Source organism: Tinamus guttatus, unplaced genomic scaffold (assembly GCF_059628265.1).
Source record: "Tinamus guttatus ecotype Peru unplaced genomic scaffold, ASM5962826v1 Tinamus_guttatus_pri_ptg000004l, whole genome shotgun sequence".
Taxonomy (NCBI): domain Eukaryota; kingdom Metazoa; phylum Chordata; class Aves; order Tinamiformes; family Tinamidae; genus Tinamus; species Tinamus guttatus.
Window position 1 is genome coordinate 8,036,744 of NW_028288538.1, and position 14,343 is coordinate 8,051,086.

Consider the following 14,343-nt stretch of genomic DNA (forward strand, 5'->3'; position numbering starts at 1 on the left):
CTGTGGCTCAACTGAATACTGACACCTAGAAGTGCCCTGTCACACTTCCTTGAAGACTCCTTTGATTACAGACTTTTAATATTGAAACAATTTCCATTAATTGAAATCTAGGAGCGTAGGTTCTGCCACTTCAAAATTGATTTTAAAGCGGCATTAGGATATTGTTATATATCCACTTTTGCTTGTTGCAACACCAAGAGAATGCTGTCAGAACGCAGCTTAAGCAAAGCAGGATGTTTAAGTGCTGTAAGTAGCAGAAGATACTCCTTTAAAGCTGCTGCTCTGAAACTTTCTGCTGAGGAACTACTTGGGGCCCAGCATGATCAAAACCAAATATAATTTCTTGTAAAATCATGCTCCATTGTGATACAGGCAGAGATTCAGTAACTGTTGCAAGCACATGTTCAATTCCTTTCCTGGCTGGTGACATGGGGGTGGGAGAACAATTACATTTTGTGTAACTTATGCAATCCCAGGAGGTCGTGTAACACATTTTACATTAGTGTCTTCCTTCCAGCAACTTCTGTCAGTAGTATAACTGAGTCCTTACCGGTTCAGTGCACAGAAGGCAGTGCCCAGGAAACTCAGTCAACTTTAGATTCTACATCAACTCCATCTATGCAGCAAAGGTAAACCATTCTTGTTACTGTTGTTACTGTTTTGTGATTTTTACTTGAACACACATCAACAGGGTTAAGCTAAGTCTGCCCTGATTCTGGGCCCTGCAAATAACATGCAGGTAATTTTGCAGATAATATGCAAGATGTAACTGCTGGTTTTAAAGCTAGAAATCTCACAGGAAGTAGTAGTTGATCTTAGCTATGTCTTGCATTCAAATGCAAATTTGTCCTTAGAATTTAGCCTCCCAAAGCAGCATTGCCAGCTTCACACAGTGCTGCAGAGACTTCTCTGGCTCATCTTCCAACTCCTCAATGTGCAGTTGATCATATATTTGCAAAGGGAGCGTTCATAGAAATATGAGGGGTTTTTTTTTTGTAAAATAGCAAAAAGCTCTTGACTAGTACTCTCATACATAAATGTATAATAATATAATAACAATCAGTTGTTTTGCAGAAAGCAGGAAGTATTAGAACAAGGAAAAGATGTGTGAATCTTAAAACAAGATGTCAGTAGCACAGCCTGTGTTATCAAACAAGTCGTTTTATTCCCAACTGGGTTGTTAAAGGAGACATAGTGGCCTCTTGTAAATCATTCGGAGGCTTACTAAGTCTTTTCCATTTTTAAAAGTTAAGTATTTGTTTATATTGGACAATCACTGCATTTTGGTGTAGAATGACACAACCAACAGCAACTTTAAATGCTCTGGAATTTTTTGCAGTGAAAGGTGATAGTTATATAAAAGTAGTTTGTAGCTGAATTTATATTTTTAAATAAAGTCTGAATTAATTGTAGTGTAATGTGGGTCATAGGTAAGTAGAGTTGGATGTTATCTGTTACTGTTGACTGATTCTGATCAGCCTGTTTCCAGCTCCTGAGCTTTTTATAAGAGGTGTTAACTCGTGCTCAGGTCCTGAATGTGAACTGAAAGCCACGTGCCCTGCTTGGTACTGCATTTGGTCTTTCCATTCTGGGATTTCTAATTGAGGTAGAAAGTGGTATCATGCTCTAATACAACCCTTAGACTACAGGGAGGTGCATTTTTCACCCAGGTCAGTACGTAGAGGTAAACCAATTGAAATGCCTTCCTCCTTCTTGCCCCTACCTTTAACACTATTTAAAATAATAAATAAATAAAATAGACATCTTTGGCTGCTAGATCCGTAGCTTATTGGGTACAGAAGAGAGGAGTAGATGGTTGCTTTCAGGCTTGCACTTCAAAAAAAAGTCAGGGTCACTTCTCTCTCCCCTGAAATAAAAGCAAGGCTTCGGCCTCAGAATTATGATACCCTGTGGACATGTCTGCTAAACTGATGATGCTCTTTGGTGAGCAAACTAGCAGTTCAAGAGCTCCAACGTATCTTTATAAGGAATGCTACATAGGACTTGGACTTCCTTTGTAAGAAACCTTAACTCTTCTTCTTTCCTCCCAGCCCTGTGTCAAATCCGTCACTTTTAACAGAATCTGTAGCATCCTCCCCATCGGATAGTGCGGCTGTGGAGAAAACAGTACCCGAGACAGAAGATTTGCAAGGTTGGTGTCTGGTGGTCAGAAATTAATTATATATGGGTAATGTTTTTGAAATTTGACAGTTCTTAATATATTGCTGTCCAATGGGTGACTCTTCTCAAAAATAAATATTCTGTGAAATAGGGCAGCAAAATAAGGGTATACTTTGTCTTACGTTAATATGCAGATAAACTGAAAATCTTCAACTTCCCGTAGCTATAGATTTTGATATCTGCTGTAGTATGTATGTTTTATTGGGGTTGGGAATGTACAGCATGAATAAATATATTGCTCAGGCTTTGTCATAGCTTTCGTATGTAAATAGATTTGAGTATCCATCAGGCTTCAGAGCAATTGCAAGCAGCTTGGGTAAGTATAACAGCTGTGTGTGACTATTTCTGATGATGTTATCACATAGCTGTTACAGTAAGAATAGTGTTTTTCTCTAGCCTACACATGAAACACCTTACGCTTACCAACTATATTGGTACGGAGTAATATTTTGAACCATTGAAATGCATGTTATCAAAGATAAAATTACTGAATCACAGACTGGTGGTTTTCAGGAAACTGTTTGGCTCTGAGTGGGTAGAAAGTAGAAAAGTAGAGGTAGAGGAGTAGAGGTCCCTCAGTGGGGACATTAAGATTGCACTCAGGTGAACTCCGATATGGATGTGGTCTGTATCGGGGAATATTGGGGAATATAAAATCTGTTCCTGTAAGATGATTTTTCTGTTGCTCTCTTACTCTCTTTCCACACTGCTTCCAAACCTTCCAGAACTTGTAGGTCTTACGACTGTTCATCTTCTATCTAATGTGAAAAACTAGTACATTGAATCTCCAGGTTTGCAGCATCTGGTGTCTTTTTACTTTATAGGGGTAGAGCAGAAAGGGCAAGAGCTTTATTTTACAGTGGTCTTTGCTTGTACGCTGAGGTGACTTGGGCCTGTGAATAGGCATTTGGAAGAATGTCCCTTCTTACCATTCAGATACAGTTTGTCCTGATTTTCTATCTAGAAAGTTATTCCTTCCAGTGAGGAATTGGATTACCAAATCCAAAGCCTTGATTTCATGTATATGTTCCCATGTTCTTGTTTTACAGCATGGATTTAGAGCTATGCTGGCTATTTAGAGTTCTGCAGCTGTGGTGTGTTTATGGTCATCTGTTTGTTGTGCTTTAGTGATTCCTAAACTGAGAAGAACAAAGTAGTTGCAGTTCTAAAGTACCATTTGTATCCTAAGAGCAATTCTGTGCTACCCCTTAAGTGAAAGTGATCAGAAACTTAGTGTTTCCAGTATTAAACTCTTGTTTTGTTTTGAAAACCTATGTTTGTAAATAAAGCAATTTAGTGGATGCTAGGTGCATTTCATTGAATTGTGTTTCCGGTGATGGTTGTGAAATCCTTCATGTTCTTTTTTTCTTTGAATCACTCAGAATTTGAATTATAGGCCTCTAGTCAGAAAGCGGAAGAAATACGTGAATCCAAGTTATTTAGTATTGCCTGGCTATTTACATTAGGGGAGGAAAATAAATAAAAGTACTGAGAAAGTTAGTCTCTGACTGCAGAGTTCATAGTACCACCGCAGTTAGTGAAGGAGAGGAAGAAAAGAAAGTGTCTGCTTTGTTCACTTATTCATTAGTTGTGTTGTGATTAAAGTCTTGCTTCATCAGAATACCTGTTTGGGAACAAGTTGTTCTAGAGTAGTAATAAACTAGTTGTGTTTTGTAGAAGCCCTCCTAGGAGCCCCCTCACCTTACTATTGAATAAAAGGTGCCAGGCCAAAATAGCAATAAATGACAAATTGACTGAATAGTTATATTTTTAGTTATACTTTCTTAGATTATCTTTTAAAACTGACAGATGAACAGGACTTGAGTTGTGTGCACACCGTCCTTTGTTTGTTGCTAGAGAAAACCAAGCTACAGAGGGATAAGCAGCTCTCAATTTTTTTTGTGTGCTTTTTTTTTTTTTTGTCTTCACTCAAGTTGAGCATTGCAAAAGAAACAGAGAAAAACATAGAATATGTTAATAAATCCGGATCTTTTTACTTGGTGATCATGTCCTAATACTTATAGGTGTTAAACACTGCAGAAGGCACAGGCACTAGATAGAATGGCTAATAGGTTTCTTTTTTTTTAAAGAGTTTATTATGAACGTGATGATTAAACATAACACAAAATGAAAGAAAAATGATGGTACACCATAGGTTTTCTTACTCACTGCAGTCTCTTTTTTCAACTAATTTTGGGAGTGCTTCATGGACAGCTGTGCCTTTAACTCCCTGTCACAGCCCAGGTACAAGGAGCTACTCAGGCTTCCCTCTGTGTTAGCCGCTGTACTAATGGGGTTCCTTCATGGCAAACCTGCAAGCAAGTGAAGAGGCACTTTACATTTGTAGGGTTAATGAGTTTAAAAAACAAAATCAGGTTAAGATCTGATGCTCTATATTTCATGGATATTTTTCAAGGTAAACAAAATATTTAGGGAGGGCTTTGGCCTCCAATGCAAACTTTCTTGAGTTGCAAGAGCTCCATAAGTGTAAGGCTAAATCTATAAACCATATTGATGAGCTCAGCTACTTTGAGTGTTATTGCTGTCCAAATAAGGGCATTTTTTTCCACTCCTGACTTGGGAGAAATGACAGAGTGCTCTTTTTCTTATGAGACTTTGTCTATTGGGTAGCTTTGAAGTGCTCTGAAGGAGACACTAAGAGTCTTATGCTGCCTCTTTGAGCCTGAAAACTTCTGAGATCCAAAAGAGCTTCTCTGATTTTTCTGGAATATGTTGCAAATGTCAGTGGTCTATGTTTTAATGGAATCAGTGATATAATATGGTATAGTTTTATCATATTTGGAAAAAATGACTTAATTTATGTAACAAGCTAAAAGGTAAATTTCTTTTCTTCTCAATGATGTCTCCTGATTTTTATACTCTCCTCTTTTTTATTTATTTTTTGATTTGAAAGAGTTAATTTGGTCATTGCTGATGAAAAAAATAAATAAATAAAAATAGTATTGACAGACTAAGTTGCTACGGAATTTTGCATAGAAAACTGGACCTAAAATGTATGCTGTTGAACTAATAGCACCAACTTCAGTGGACCTTGTCAAGACTATTTCAGTAGACAGTACTGGGAAGGAGTTGATGGATACTTCAGATTTTGATGACAGTACCAGGGACTCGGAGACAGAGTGTGATTACCATACGAGCATAGAAAATAATGTAGAATGTCCTGATTTGCTGGATGAAAGCTACAGGGAGAAAGGAAACGTGCATGATACAGTTTTAAAACTAAATTCTGTAGGTAAGTGTATGCTCTCTTATTTTACTTTGTGCATCTATACTAACAATTGTATGTTAACATTGTTAATTCTATGTACTGGATTCTCTTTTTAACTTCCTTAGAACTTCCTGCTCAACTTCAAAGGCTGCTCATGCAGCTTAAGGTGACATGATTTTTTTCAACTTTAATTTCCAGTCCATACTCATAAGAAATAACTTGTTTGTGATCTGCTACTAACATCTAGTTCTTATTAGCAAATGACTTGGTTCTCTTTTTATCTGTTCTTATATGAATAACTTAATTAAATAATGTATTTGATTTAAGCAGGGTTTTTGCATGCTTTTTCCTTTCAGCAATTAGTTTTGTTCTCATCTATCTTTCACTTCACCCCCTCCCAACATTTAGATATAACTAGGAGTAATTTTCATGTTAGCTCTGTCACCAGATGTTTATCAATTCCTGTCTTATGCTTTTTCTCTACCGCTGTTTGTGAGTCTATCCTCTAGAATCAGTCGAATGTCCAGCACACCTCACAGCTTTAACCTTATGCAAAAAGAATATTGCATAACAAACTCTCTCAAGAGCAGGTCCAGTATGTACACTCATTCTAGAATGCAAACGTAACTTTTGGTTTAGAAAATACATTACTTTTCTAGCTTTACAAGGATTTGCAGCAGTTCAGAAGCAGCTGGGGGTTGGAGGAAGATCCCCTGCATCCTCCAGTAGTTGCTTATAATTCCTTTGACCTCTGAAGGCCCTAAGCTCAAGGGAAGGGCTTGGATTGAGCTGGTGAGACTGGCAAGGGAGAAAACATAGACGAGCCAATGAGTAAACAAACCACCTTTTTAGGAATGATTGGAAACATTTGCTGCAGAGGATGTATTCCTCAGTTTAGCTAAGGAGAAAATCCATTTTAAAACTTGGTTGTATTTGACTGACCCATTTCAAACACGGGAGTTCTTATGAAGATGGAAACAGCAGCTGTTCCAAACTGTCCTGTAAATGACACCTCAGGAATAAGCACTGGAATCTGTTCTTTCCTCCCCAAGCCCCACATTCCCTCTCTGCTAGAAGGGGTAAGTTGTGGTGGTGGCAGTGTGTGCACGGGAGATGGTTCAAGAGCTGAGTTGAAGTTGAAGGCCTTGTCATAGTGGCTGGATCCAAAGTCATCACTGATGTCTTGGGCTTAATATGGAGCACTGTGTTTCTGGTTGGAGTTTGGAGACTCTTTGCTCACAGGGCTTAACTGCCTCTTCTGCGCTTTCTGCCTTGAGAATTTCAAGGAGCATCTGTTAGTGTTTGTTTCTTGTTGGTTTGGAAAACAAATAGTTAATGTACTAAGGTAAGTGGGAGTTACAGGATAAATTCCATGTTAACAGATCATGGTTTCCTAAGTAGGATTGTATAACAGATGTAGTGATTTTAAATGAAGTTACCCAACTGTCTAGCTTTCATTGTCATAATATCCAGACCACAGAATAGGCTTAATTTTAAAGATGCCTTAGTAATTAATCATGCTTTTAAACATAGTCTCATTTCATCTAAGAGGCCTTCATCTCTGGTATTTGCATCCCCTTATCAGTCCTTGACTGAAGGAACTGAATCCAATTTTCTTTTTTTCAATCCAAAGAGGCTGTGGGGCCTTTATCTTTCTGATCTTCACCTGTAGATTCCTTTCGAAAAATAAGGGAGGAGGAGGGGAAATATCTTTTCCTGTACTTGAACTTGTAAATGTTTGCTTGGCAACATCCTCTGTAGTTGGAGGATGTTGGATGCCTGTTTCAGCTGCTAGTTTTAGGCCAGCTGGAAGAATGGAGCTTCTAAAAGGGAATCAAGTAGTTCAAGAATATGTAGGTAAAGGCTTTTTTGAGTAAAAATAGGGGAATACATTTTCCCTGATTTTTTTTTTTTTTTCCTCGATTTTTTTTCTCCTTATTTCCCATCTTTGACCCTTTAAATAAAGGTTTTCCCATAATGTTTGTGCTGGTAGAAGGCTGGTCTGATCTCTAAGTGGAAATAATTCACGGCCTTTTCAAACTGCATAGAAGTTTAGTGTGAAGAGCTGCTGATTTAAAAACTTTTTCTTTGTGCCATCCTTAACTAGAGATGGAAACAACCCCCCTATACAGTTTTAGCTTACTTGGGGAAAAAAGCAGCAAGCATCAGTAGCCCAGTTTCACCTTTGGTGTAGGTGCTGTCTTGATTGATTACTTCAGTGGTAAGTATTGAAATGTTAGGAAGTGGTGATCCTCTGGTTAACATTAACTGTGATCCTTCATTCCTTTGGAGGCACAGCTATGCTTAAGGTTGATCAGATACACTTCAAAGGTAAATATACCCCTTAGTCATCTGTCTACAGGAGTGAACTTTATTGCCATTCAGAAGCCCTATCTGAATAGGAGATCAACAAACCCAAAACACTGAGGGCAGGGAGGAAAGTGGATGAAGAGTCAAGAGGCCTGCAGCAAACTTGTCTATGTTCTGCGGTGCAGCTGCAGGGATGCAAGGACTGGGGCGCCCTTCATATCCTGTGTGTTCTAATGTCCTTTTTATTGGGCAGCTCTAGTACACTGGAGTTGTAGCAAACCCTTAGCAAAGCTTTTGCTTTCAGGAAGAGATCCAGGATCTGATTTTGATCAGCTAAGAGTGCCCTCCATAACGCAGTAAGCACTCAGTGGGCAGCCCAGGTTGGCTTGTGCAGAGAAATGAATGCTGCTTCATGTTTTTTTTATTTTTGTGGGAGGAGGGTTGTTTTTCTGGTTGTGTGGTTTGTTTTCTCCTCCTCCTGTTAGGCTAGTTAACAGCTTATACTGGTACTTGGAATGCTCCTTTCCTCTAGTTAACTGTAGGAAAGGAAGGAATCGGTTCCTGCATAACAGGCAGGAGCTTCCTGGAACCTGGGCAAATGCAGCAACTAGGAGTGGTGGGAACATGTTCCTGAGAGCTCCGACCTTGCACAATGCTGCACTTTACCTGGCTCTGGTGTTCATCACAGCTAGCTCACAGATGGAGCAATGAACACTAGCACCTTGAAATCATCCGAAGATTATATCCAAAGAGGATTTCTGAGTCAACTGTCTGGCTTCTGAAAAAAAAAAAAAAAATCTAAAATTTGTGGTTAGTACAGTAGGTATAAAGTGACTAAAGTGAGCAGTGAGAGAACCTTCCTGCTCAGTACAGTCAGCAATAGCCCTTAAGCATGTTTAAATCTTTTTAGTTTGAGAGCAGTGCACAGAAAGTAAATGCAAGTATGAATGGATTAGCTACATTATGTTATACAGGAAGCTGTGCCTTTTTTTCTAAATTTAGTTAATTTTTTACAAAGGCTTTCTGTAAAATCTTATATTGAGGTAACTTGATTTTGCTACAGGAGGAAATGCAAACTTGAGAGCACTAGCTGCTGAATACCAAATTGACATAAAGCTTTCTTTATGAAATAATAAACACTGGGATGTCTGTTTTGTATAACCCGCAAGAATTCAATTCATTAAACCATAGTACTTCTTATTTTGCATCTTCTGCCTTGAAAACCCTTGTTTCCACTCAAATGTGTTCTTTAACAACCATTTAAACCCACGGAGCCTTTTCTTTCAAACCTGTTGTTATTTTGATAAATTTGAGGACAACAGATGTAGCTTGTGACATAGATGGTTGTTTTGAAGAATTTAATAAACCATTTTTATCAGTCTTTCCATGTTAGATTAACACTATCCATTTGTGAAAAATATTTTCTGATGTTTAGGTGTTTTTCTACACCCTGATTTTGCTTGATACGAAATTGAACGTGTGTGTTAAATTGCCAGCTGGCTGCTTTTCCAAGTTTACCCTTTTTTTCATTAAGTTTACCAGTCTTAATGACAAAAATCATCTGGTATGGATCCACTTGTTTTAGTAGTTTGTGGCTTACCAGTTTGTAAATTTTACACTGAAAACATTCATAGTGCATGTTTTGAAAAGGCAGTATGTATTGAACAAAGTGCCTTTCCTTGGAGGAAAAAAATCCGTTCTAAGGTGGCACAGAAAAAAATGAAAGACAATTATCAAGCAGAGCAGTAATCAGTTGGCACAGAACCAGCACGATCCTTGCTGCATCTGTTGGTTTCCTGCCTAACCAGAGTCCGGATGCCTGGTGCGGTCTGCAGGGTGGTGGGTGGGTGTTTGTCCTGGGGGAGTGTCTGGGGCTGCTGTGGTGCTCCCTGCTTAGAGCTCTGGATCTCGCTGTGCGGCCCCGGGCGCTCCCCGCAGCTGCAGCTCCCTCCTGTTCTTTCCTGCAAACGCTCTCCTGTGGGAGCTTCTCTGCCCCTTTCACTGGGAGCTTGTCCTGCTGCAGTCTAGTGAGAGCTGGTAGGCACTGCTAAGGCAGCTCTTAGCACTTCATGAAGTTGTTTTCCTTGGTTTTTATTTTTGGCCCCGAGAAAGCACTGCTATTTGCTATTTTTACCTGGGTCAGGCAGATACCATTGTTACTTAATTGTGTTTTTTTTCACACAGTCTGTAACCTCTTTCAGATGTGGAAGAGAATTGAAGTAGGTTGAAAGTAGTCATAACAAAAATATCCTTAACGTGAGAAGTGTTTACCCTGGCTCCTCCTGGCTTTCTGGATAGTGAGCTTCCTCCAGACAATTCTGTGCATCTTTGGGTAATAGGGTATCATCCCTAGGGAATGACCACCTCCTTGGGAGCAGCAGCATCGCAGAGACTGCTCTAGAAAACTGCATTTTGTGTGCCCTCAGTATTGCCATCTTCAGCAAAAATAGTGTTGATGCAGCACTTGGAGAGAAGAGTGTTTTACTGAACTGATCCCAGTGAAATGCAGCACTTAGAAGCAAACTTTAGGAGACTGATGAGCAGTGCTGGCAGCAAGCACTGTTCAAAGTTCTTTTCTTCTTACCCCTGAATCTCGCAATGTGAAATCTGAGTCTTAAATAGTAGCTTTTGACTATTTTGATACATAAAGGGGGCATCAAGCTTATTACTTCATGGTATTTTTTTACTGGAAAGTTTTTATGAACATTCAGTGAATTATTTTCCTTGCATTAGACTTAATGCTTAAAGAAAGGGAGCTCCAGTAGCATTGCCATATAGTCCTAACTATTTCCAAACAGGAGCTGAGTAAATATCCCTTCAGAGGTAGAAGTTGTATTGGAATTGTAGAGCCAATCCTTACAATATAGGATTCAGTTTATCATATTGAGTAGCAGATGATGATGACACTTTCTACTGTTCTCATTATTTTTTTTTCATGTTAGCTTCAGTGTCAGAGAATCCAGAGCCTACACCTGAAGAACAAGACAAGTCGCTTGACAAGCCAAAACAGAAAAAGAATCGTTGTTTCATGTGTCGGAAGAAGGTTGGACTTACTGGTGAGAAATACTGACTGCGTGTTTTCTTATGAGAGACTTAGTCTTTGGAGCTTTTGAAATACTCTTTTCTTAAGGGAAAAGGGGGCATAGTCATCTCTTGAAATTACTTATTTGAAATAAATCTTGGCTAGAGATGCTTTCAGCTGGCTGCTTACTGGATTTAGTTCTTTGTATGTCCTTTTGCTTTTGAGCTTGCTTTCTCTAAGTAAAATTCTTAATTCCAAATGCTGCTTTCAAAAGTCTGCTTAGATGAGGAGTCAGATGATAGTTCGCTGCTATTAACTAACCAGCCTTTGCAGTGGTTCAGTGGAAGGGTTCAACTGAGCGTCAGTTCTGCGGGGTGTAGGTTCAAAAACAAAACTAGCAGCAGATCTCCACAAACGTGTTTTGTATTAGTGTATCGTGATAGAAAGGAATGGCCTAGTCAAATTGTTATAATCACTTAAATATTTGTGATTCTTATGCTTCCTACAGCAGAGGCACTTTGGTTTTGGTTGACTTTGGTTTTGATTGATACTGGTGACTAAGAGGTATTGATAGGGAGCAAATTCGGGATTTAAAACAAACCTGTATAATTATAAATACTGAAATGTCTAAGCCAATATTTCTGTCCACAGGGTTTGAGTGTCGGTGTGGAAACGTTTACTGTGGTATGCACCGTTATTCAGATGTACACAGTTGCTCTTACAATTACAAAGCTGATGCTGCTGAGAAAATCAGAAAAGAGAATCCTGTAGTTGTTGGGGAAAAGATCCAGAAGATCTGAACTGCTGCTTCTGCTGGAATACAAAATCCTCTGACCATCTGCAGATTAAATTGACTTGAGCTTTTTTCCTTAGTCATCAGGAATGTAGAGCAGTGTATCTTGCCTAGACCTTTTAATCATGCATGTCATCAGATGAATAGATTTTTTGTTTTGTTTTGTTTTGAAAATGACTCTGAACATTTATTTTCATTGCAGTTTTTTGTGGCTGAAGACTTAAGTAAACTTTACAAGTATTATCCTTTAAGATCATCTTAATTTTAGTTGAGTGCAGAGGGCTTTTATAACAAACATGGAGAAAATATTGGAGGGCTGTGCTTTTCCAGGTAAAACATGCATGCGTTAACTTTGCAGTTTATTTTCTTGTTGTATATAGCTTTTCTCTGCAGCACAATTTCCTTTTTTTGATAATGCCTTGTATGGCACAACTAGTTATCAGTAACTGAATGTATTTTAATCATTATGGCTGCTTCTGTTTTTTTGTTTTGTTTTTTTTCCTCCCATTAATGAGAGGTTATACATGTTCGCATATTAGCTTGTTTGCACCCTCTACCTATTTATGTATGAATCATTTGTAATGAGAGTGTGTGCTGAGATTGTCTGTGTGGTTTTTTAAAATTGATTTTTGTTTTTGCGTGTGTGGGGGGAAGGCTGTATGCACTTCACTGACTGCAGGTTTCATCGGGATTACATCCATCAGTTTGTCTGTACACAAATATGAAGAATGATCTGAAGTACCTGTGCTGTATTTATGTTTATCCACGTCTTAACTTTGATTAAATAAAATTTTAAAAAATTGGGACTCCTGTGGCTGTCAGTGGCATCTGTGATCTGTATTTTTTATGCTTTATTTTCCTGGGGATTCTTCACTGGTGACTCATGTATGTGCAGGGTGTTTATGCACAGAGGCATTATCAATGCCAGCTAACTTTGATCTGCTTTCTACCTGTTCCCTTTTAAGTACTAGAAAGGTCAGTTTTCTGAAACCTGCATTTTGTATATTGATACATGCTGCACAGCTGTGTTTTTCCTCTCTTCATGCTTCCTGTGTCTGGTGCAATTCACACATGCAGGAGCAGGGTCACTTCTGTTAAAACATACTGAAACTGAGGGGATGCCCAGGGGGAAGACATGACCTGTTTAAATCACCGACAAGGCAGTGATTCCACAGATGTGATTCTGGTCTGTGAACGTGATTCTGGCTTTAGGGAATATAGCCATGGAGTTTGTGATCCAGTAGCTGAGCTGCAGAGCACTAACTTATTTGGAAGTAGATGACAGGATGGTTCTTGAGATGCCTTCTGCAGCACATGCCCTTGATTGAGGTGTGAAACCCCTCAACTTCAAAGTTGACCATCGCCACCTCTTATGTGCTGTTTAGTGAATCCACAGCCTTGTAAGTAATTCTGATGTGGGCGCAAACGGGATTGTTCTCTTGCTGCCTTGTGAGGGTGTTCAGTAGTTTTCTTTTAATGAAGTTTGTCTGTTTTGTTGGATTAGAGTCTGCGCCAGCCGTTCAGCTGTGTTATCTATGTAGCTTAAAGGTCGAGTGGCTAATGTAGCACCAAGTAACCTCATCCCGTGCTGCTGCTCGCAGGCCACTGCACTGAAACAAATTCCTCTCCAGATGGTACTGATCCCTCAGCTGAAAAGTCCCTTGGTGACTTGCTGCTGATTTTAAGCTCCTTTTGAGCATTTGTGGAATAAATACAATTGCTTGGCTTCATTGAAAATGTGTGTTAAGAAATAGATTGAAGCTGGATGCATCCTTTAAAATTCCGAATGGTCTTGAAAAGCTGTGGCTGCAATTAGGAGATAAAACACCACATTTAGGATGTAAACACTATGCAGGAGAAGGCTTTTTCTCTATTAGAAAGTTGTGGAAAGTAACCTGCAAGACCCAGTAATTCATGAAGTGTTTCGCTCTTTCGAAGCCGCTTTAAGTGCCAACTCTGAAAGGTTCATATTTTTGTAGTAAAAGAGGGAGCAAGTTGGTCACTTCAGTAATGCCCTGTTATGTGCCAAAGTTGCTCTGTTTTCTCAGTGTGCTAAACTTCCTCTTACTCTTTCATTCTGTGCTATGCCTACATTGCATCTTCTTTTGTGGCTGTTTCTTACTTTGCTTTCCCCCTTATTCACTAATTCTTGCCTTTTTGGTTTGAATCCTCTGTCTCTTTGCTATTTATGGTCCTTCTCCTCCCTTCCTGAAGCTCCCTTCTCTCTCCCCTTCCTCCCTCCTTAGTTTTCCTCATCTGACTGTGCCCTGATGGGCCAAGCAAAGGAGATGCTGCAGGTGTCATGATGGGGGAAGTTGTTTGCTTGCGCTGATATCTGTGAGACTGAAAGAGCAAATGGTATGAGAAGAGTGACTGCCTCTAGGAATTCATGAAATCCTCTTACCACCAGCTCTTGCAAAGCAAGACCTACTCTGCCCCTTGGTTATACAGGAGGAAACAAGGCTGTGCCAAGAGGAAACTTGACTTGGAATGATACTACTTGTGAGTACGGCAGCAGTACAGGCAGCGAGGTCAGGTCAACACTATGCAATCATTTCTTCATACTTGAAGCAATCTTATAACCTGCTTGTGCAGAGTCTTCAAGAAGTTAAGGATATTGGAAGAACAAATGATACACAGGATTGCATTTAGATTGAAAACTCACTTTTCTCTAGCAATAATTGTATACAGTCCTTGTTTGCTTGCTGTTAGCTGCACGCTATTGTGGTGGTTCATCTCCCTCTCAACCTGGGTAATCAGTGACAGTTTATATTTTGTCATCTGTTTGGGATTAGCAGATGAACATTA

General features: G+C 39.2%; 1 protein-coding gene across 5 annotated transcripts in view; it reads left to right on the top strand.

Annotated features, from left to right (window-relative positions):
- The window catches only part of ZFAND6 (zinc finger AN1-type containing 6), a 36,630-nt gene extending 24,289 nt beyond the window's left edge, over positions 1-12,341 (top strand). For 2 of the 5 annotated variants that reach the window (XM_088539756.1, XM_088539761.1), the window contains 5 exons: positions 518-629; positions 2,052-2,152; positions 5,216-5,434; positions 10,663-10,776; positions 11,394-12,341. In XM_088539756.1, coding sequence (XP_088395882.1) covers positions 518-629; positions 2,052-2,152; positions 5,216-5,434; positions 10,663-10,776; positions 11,394-11,542 — 695 coding nt within the window. In that variant the 3' untranslated portion in view covers positions 11,543-12,341. The remainder of the gene's footprint in view (positions 1-517; positions 630-2,051; positions 2,153-5,215; positions 5,435-10,662; positions 10,777-11,393) is intronic. The other 3 variants (XM_010217448.2, XM_010217446.2, XM_088539765.1) reach the window with 2 other exon arrangements.
- The last annotated feature ends 2,002 nt before the right edge of the window (positions 12,342-14,343 follow it).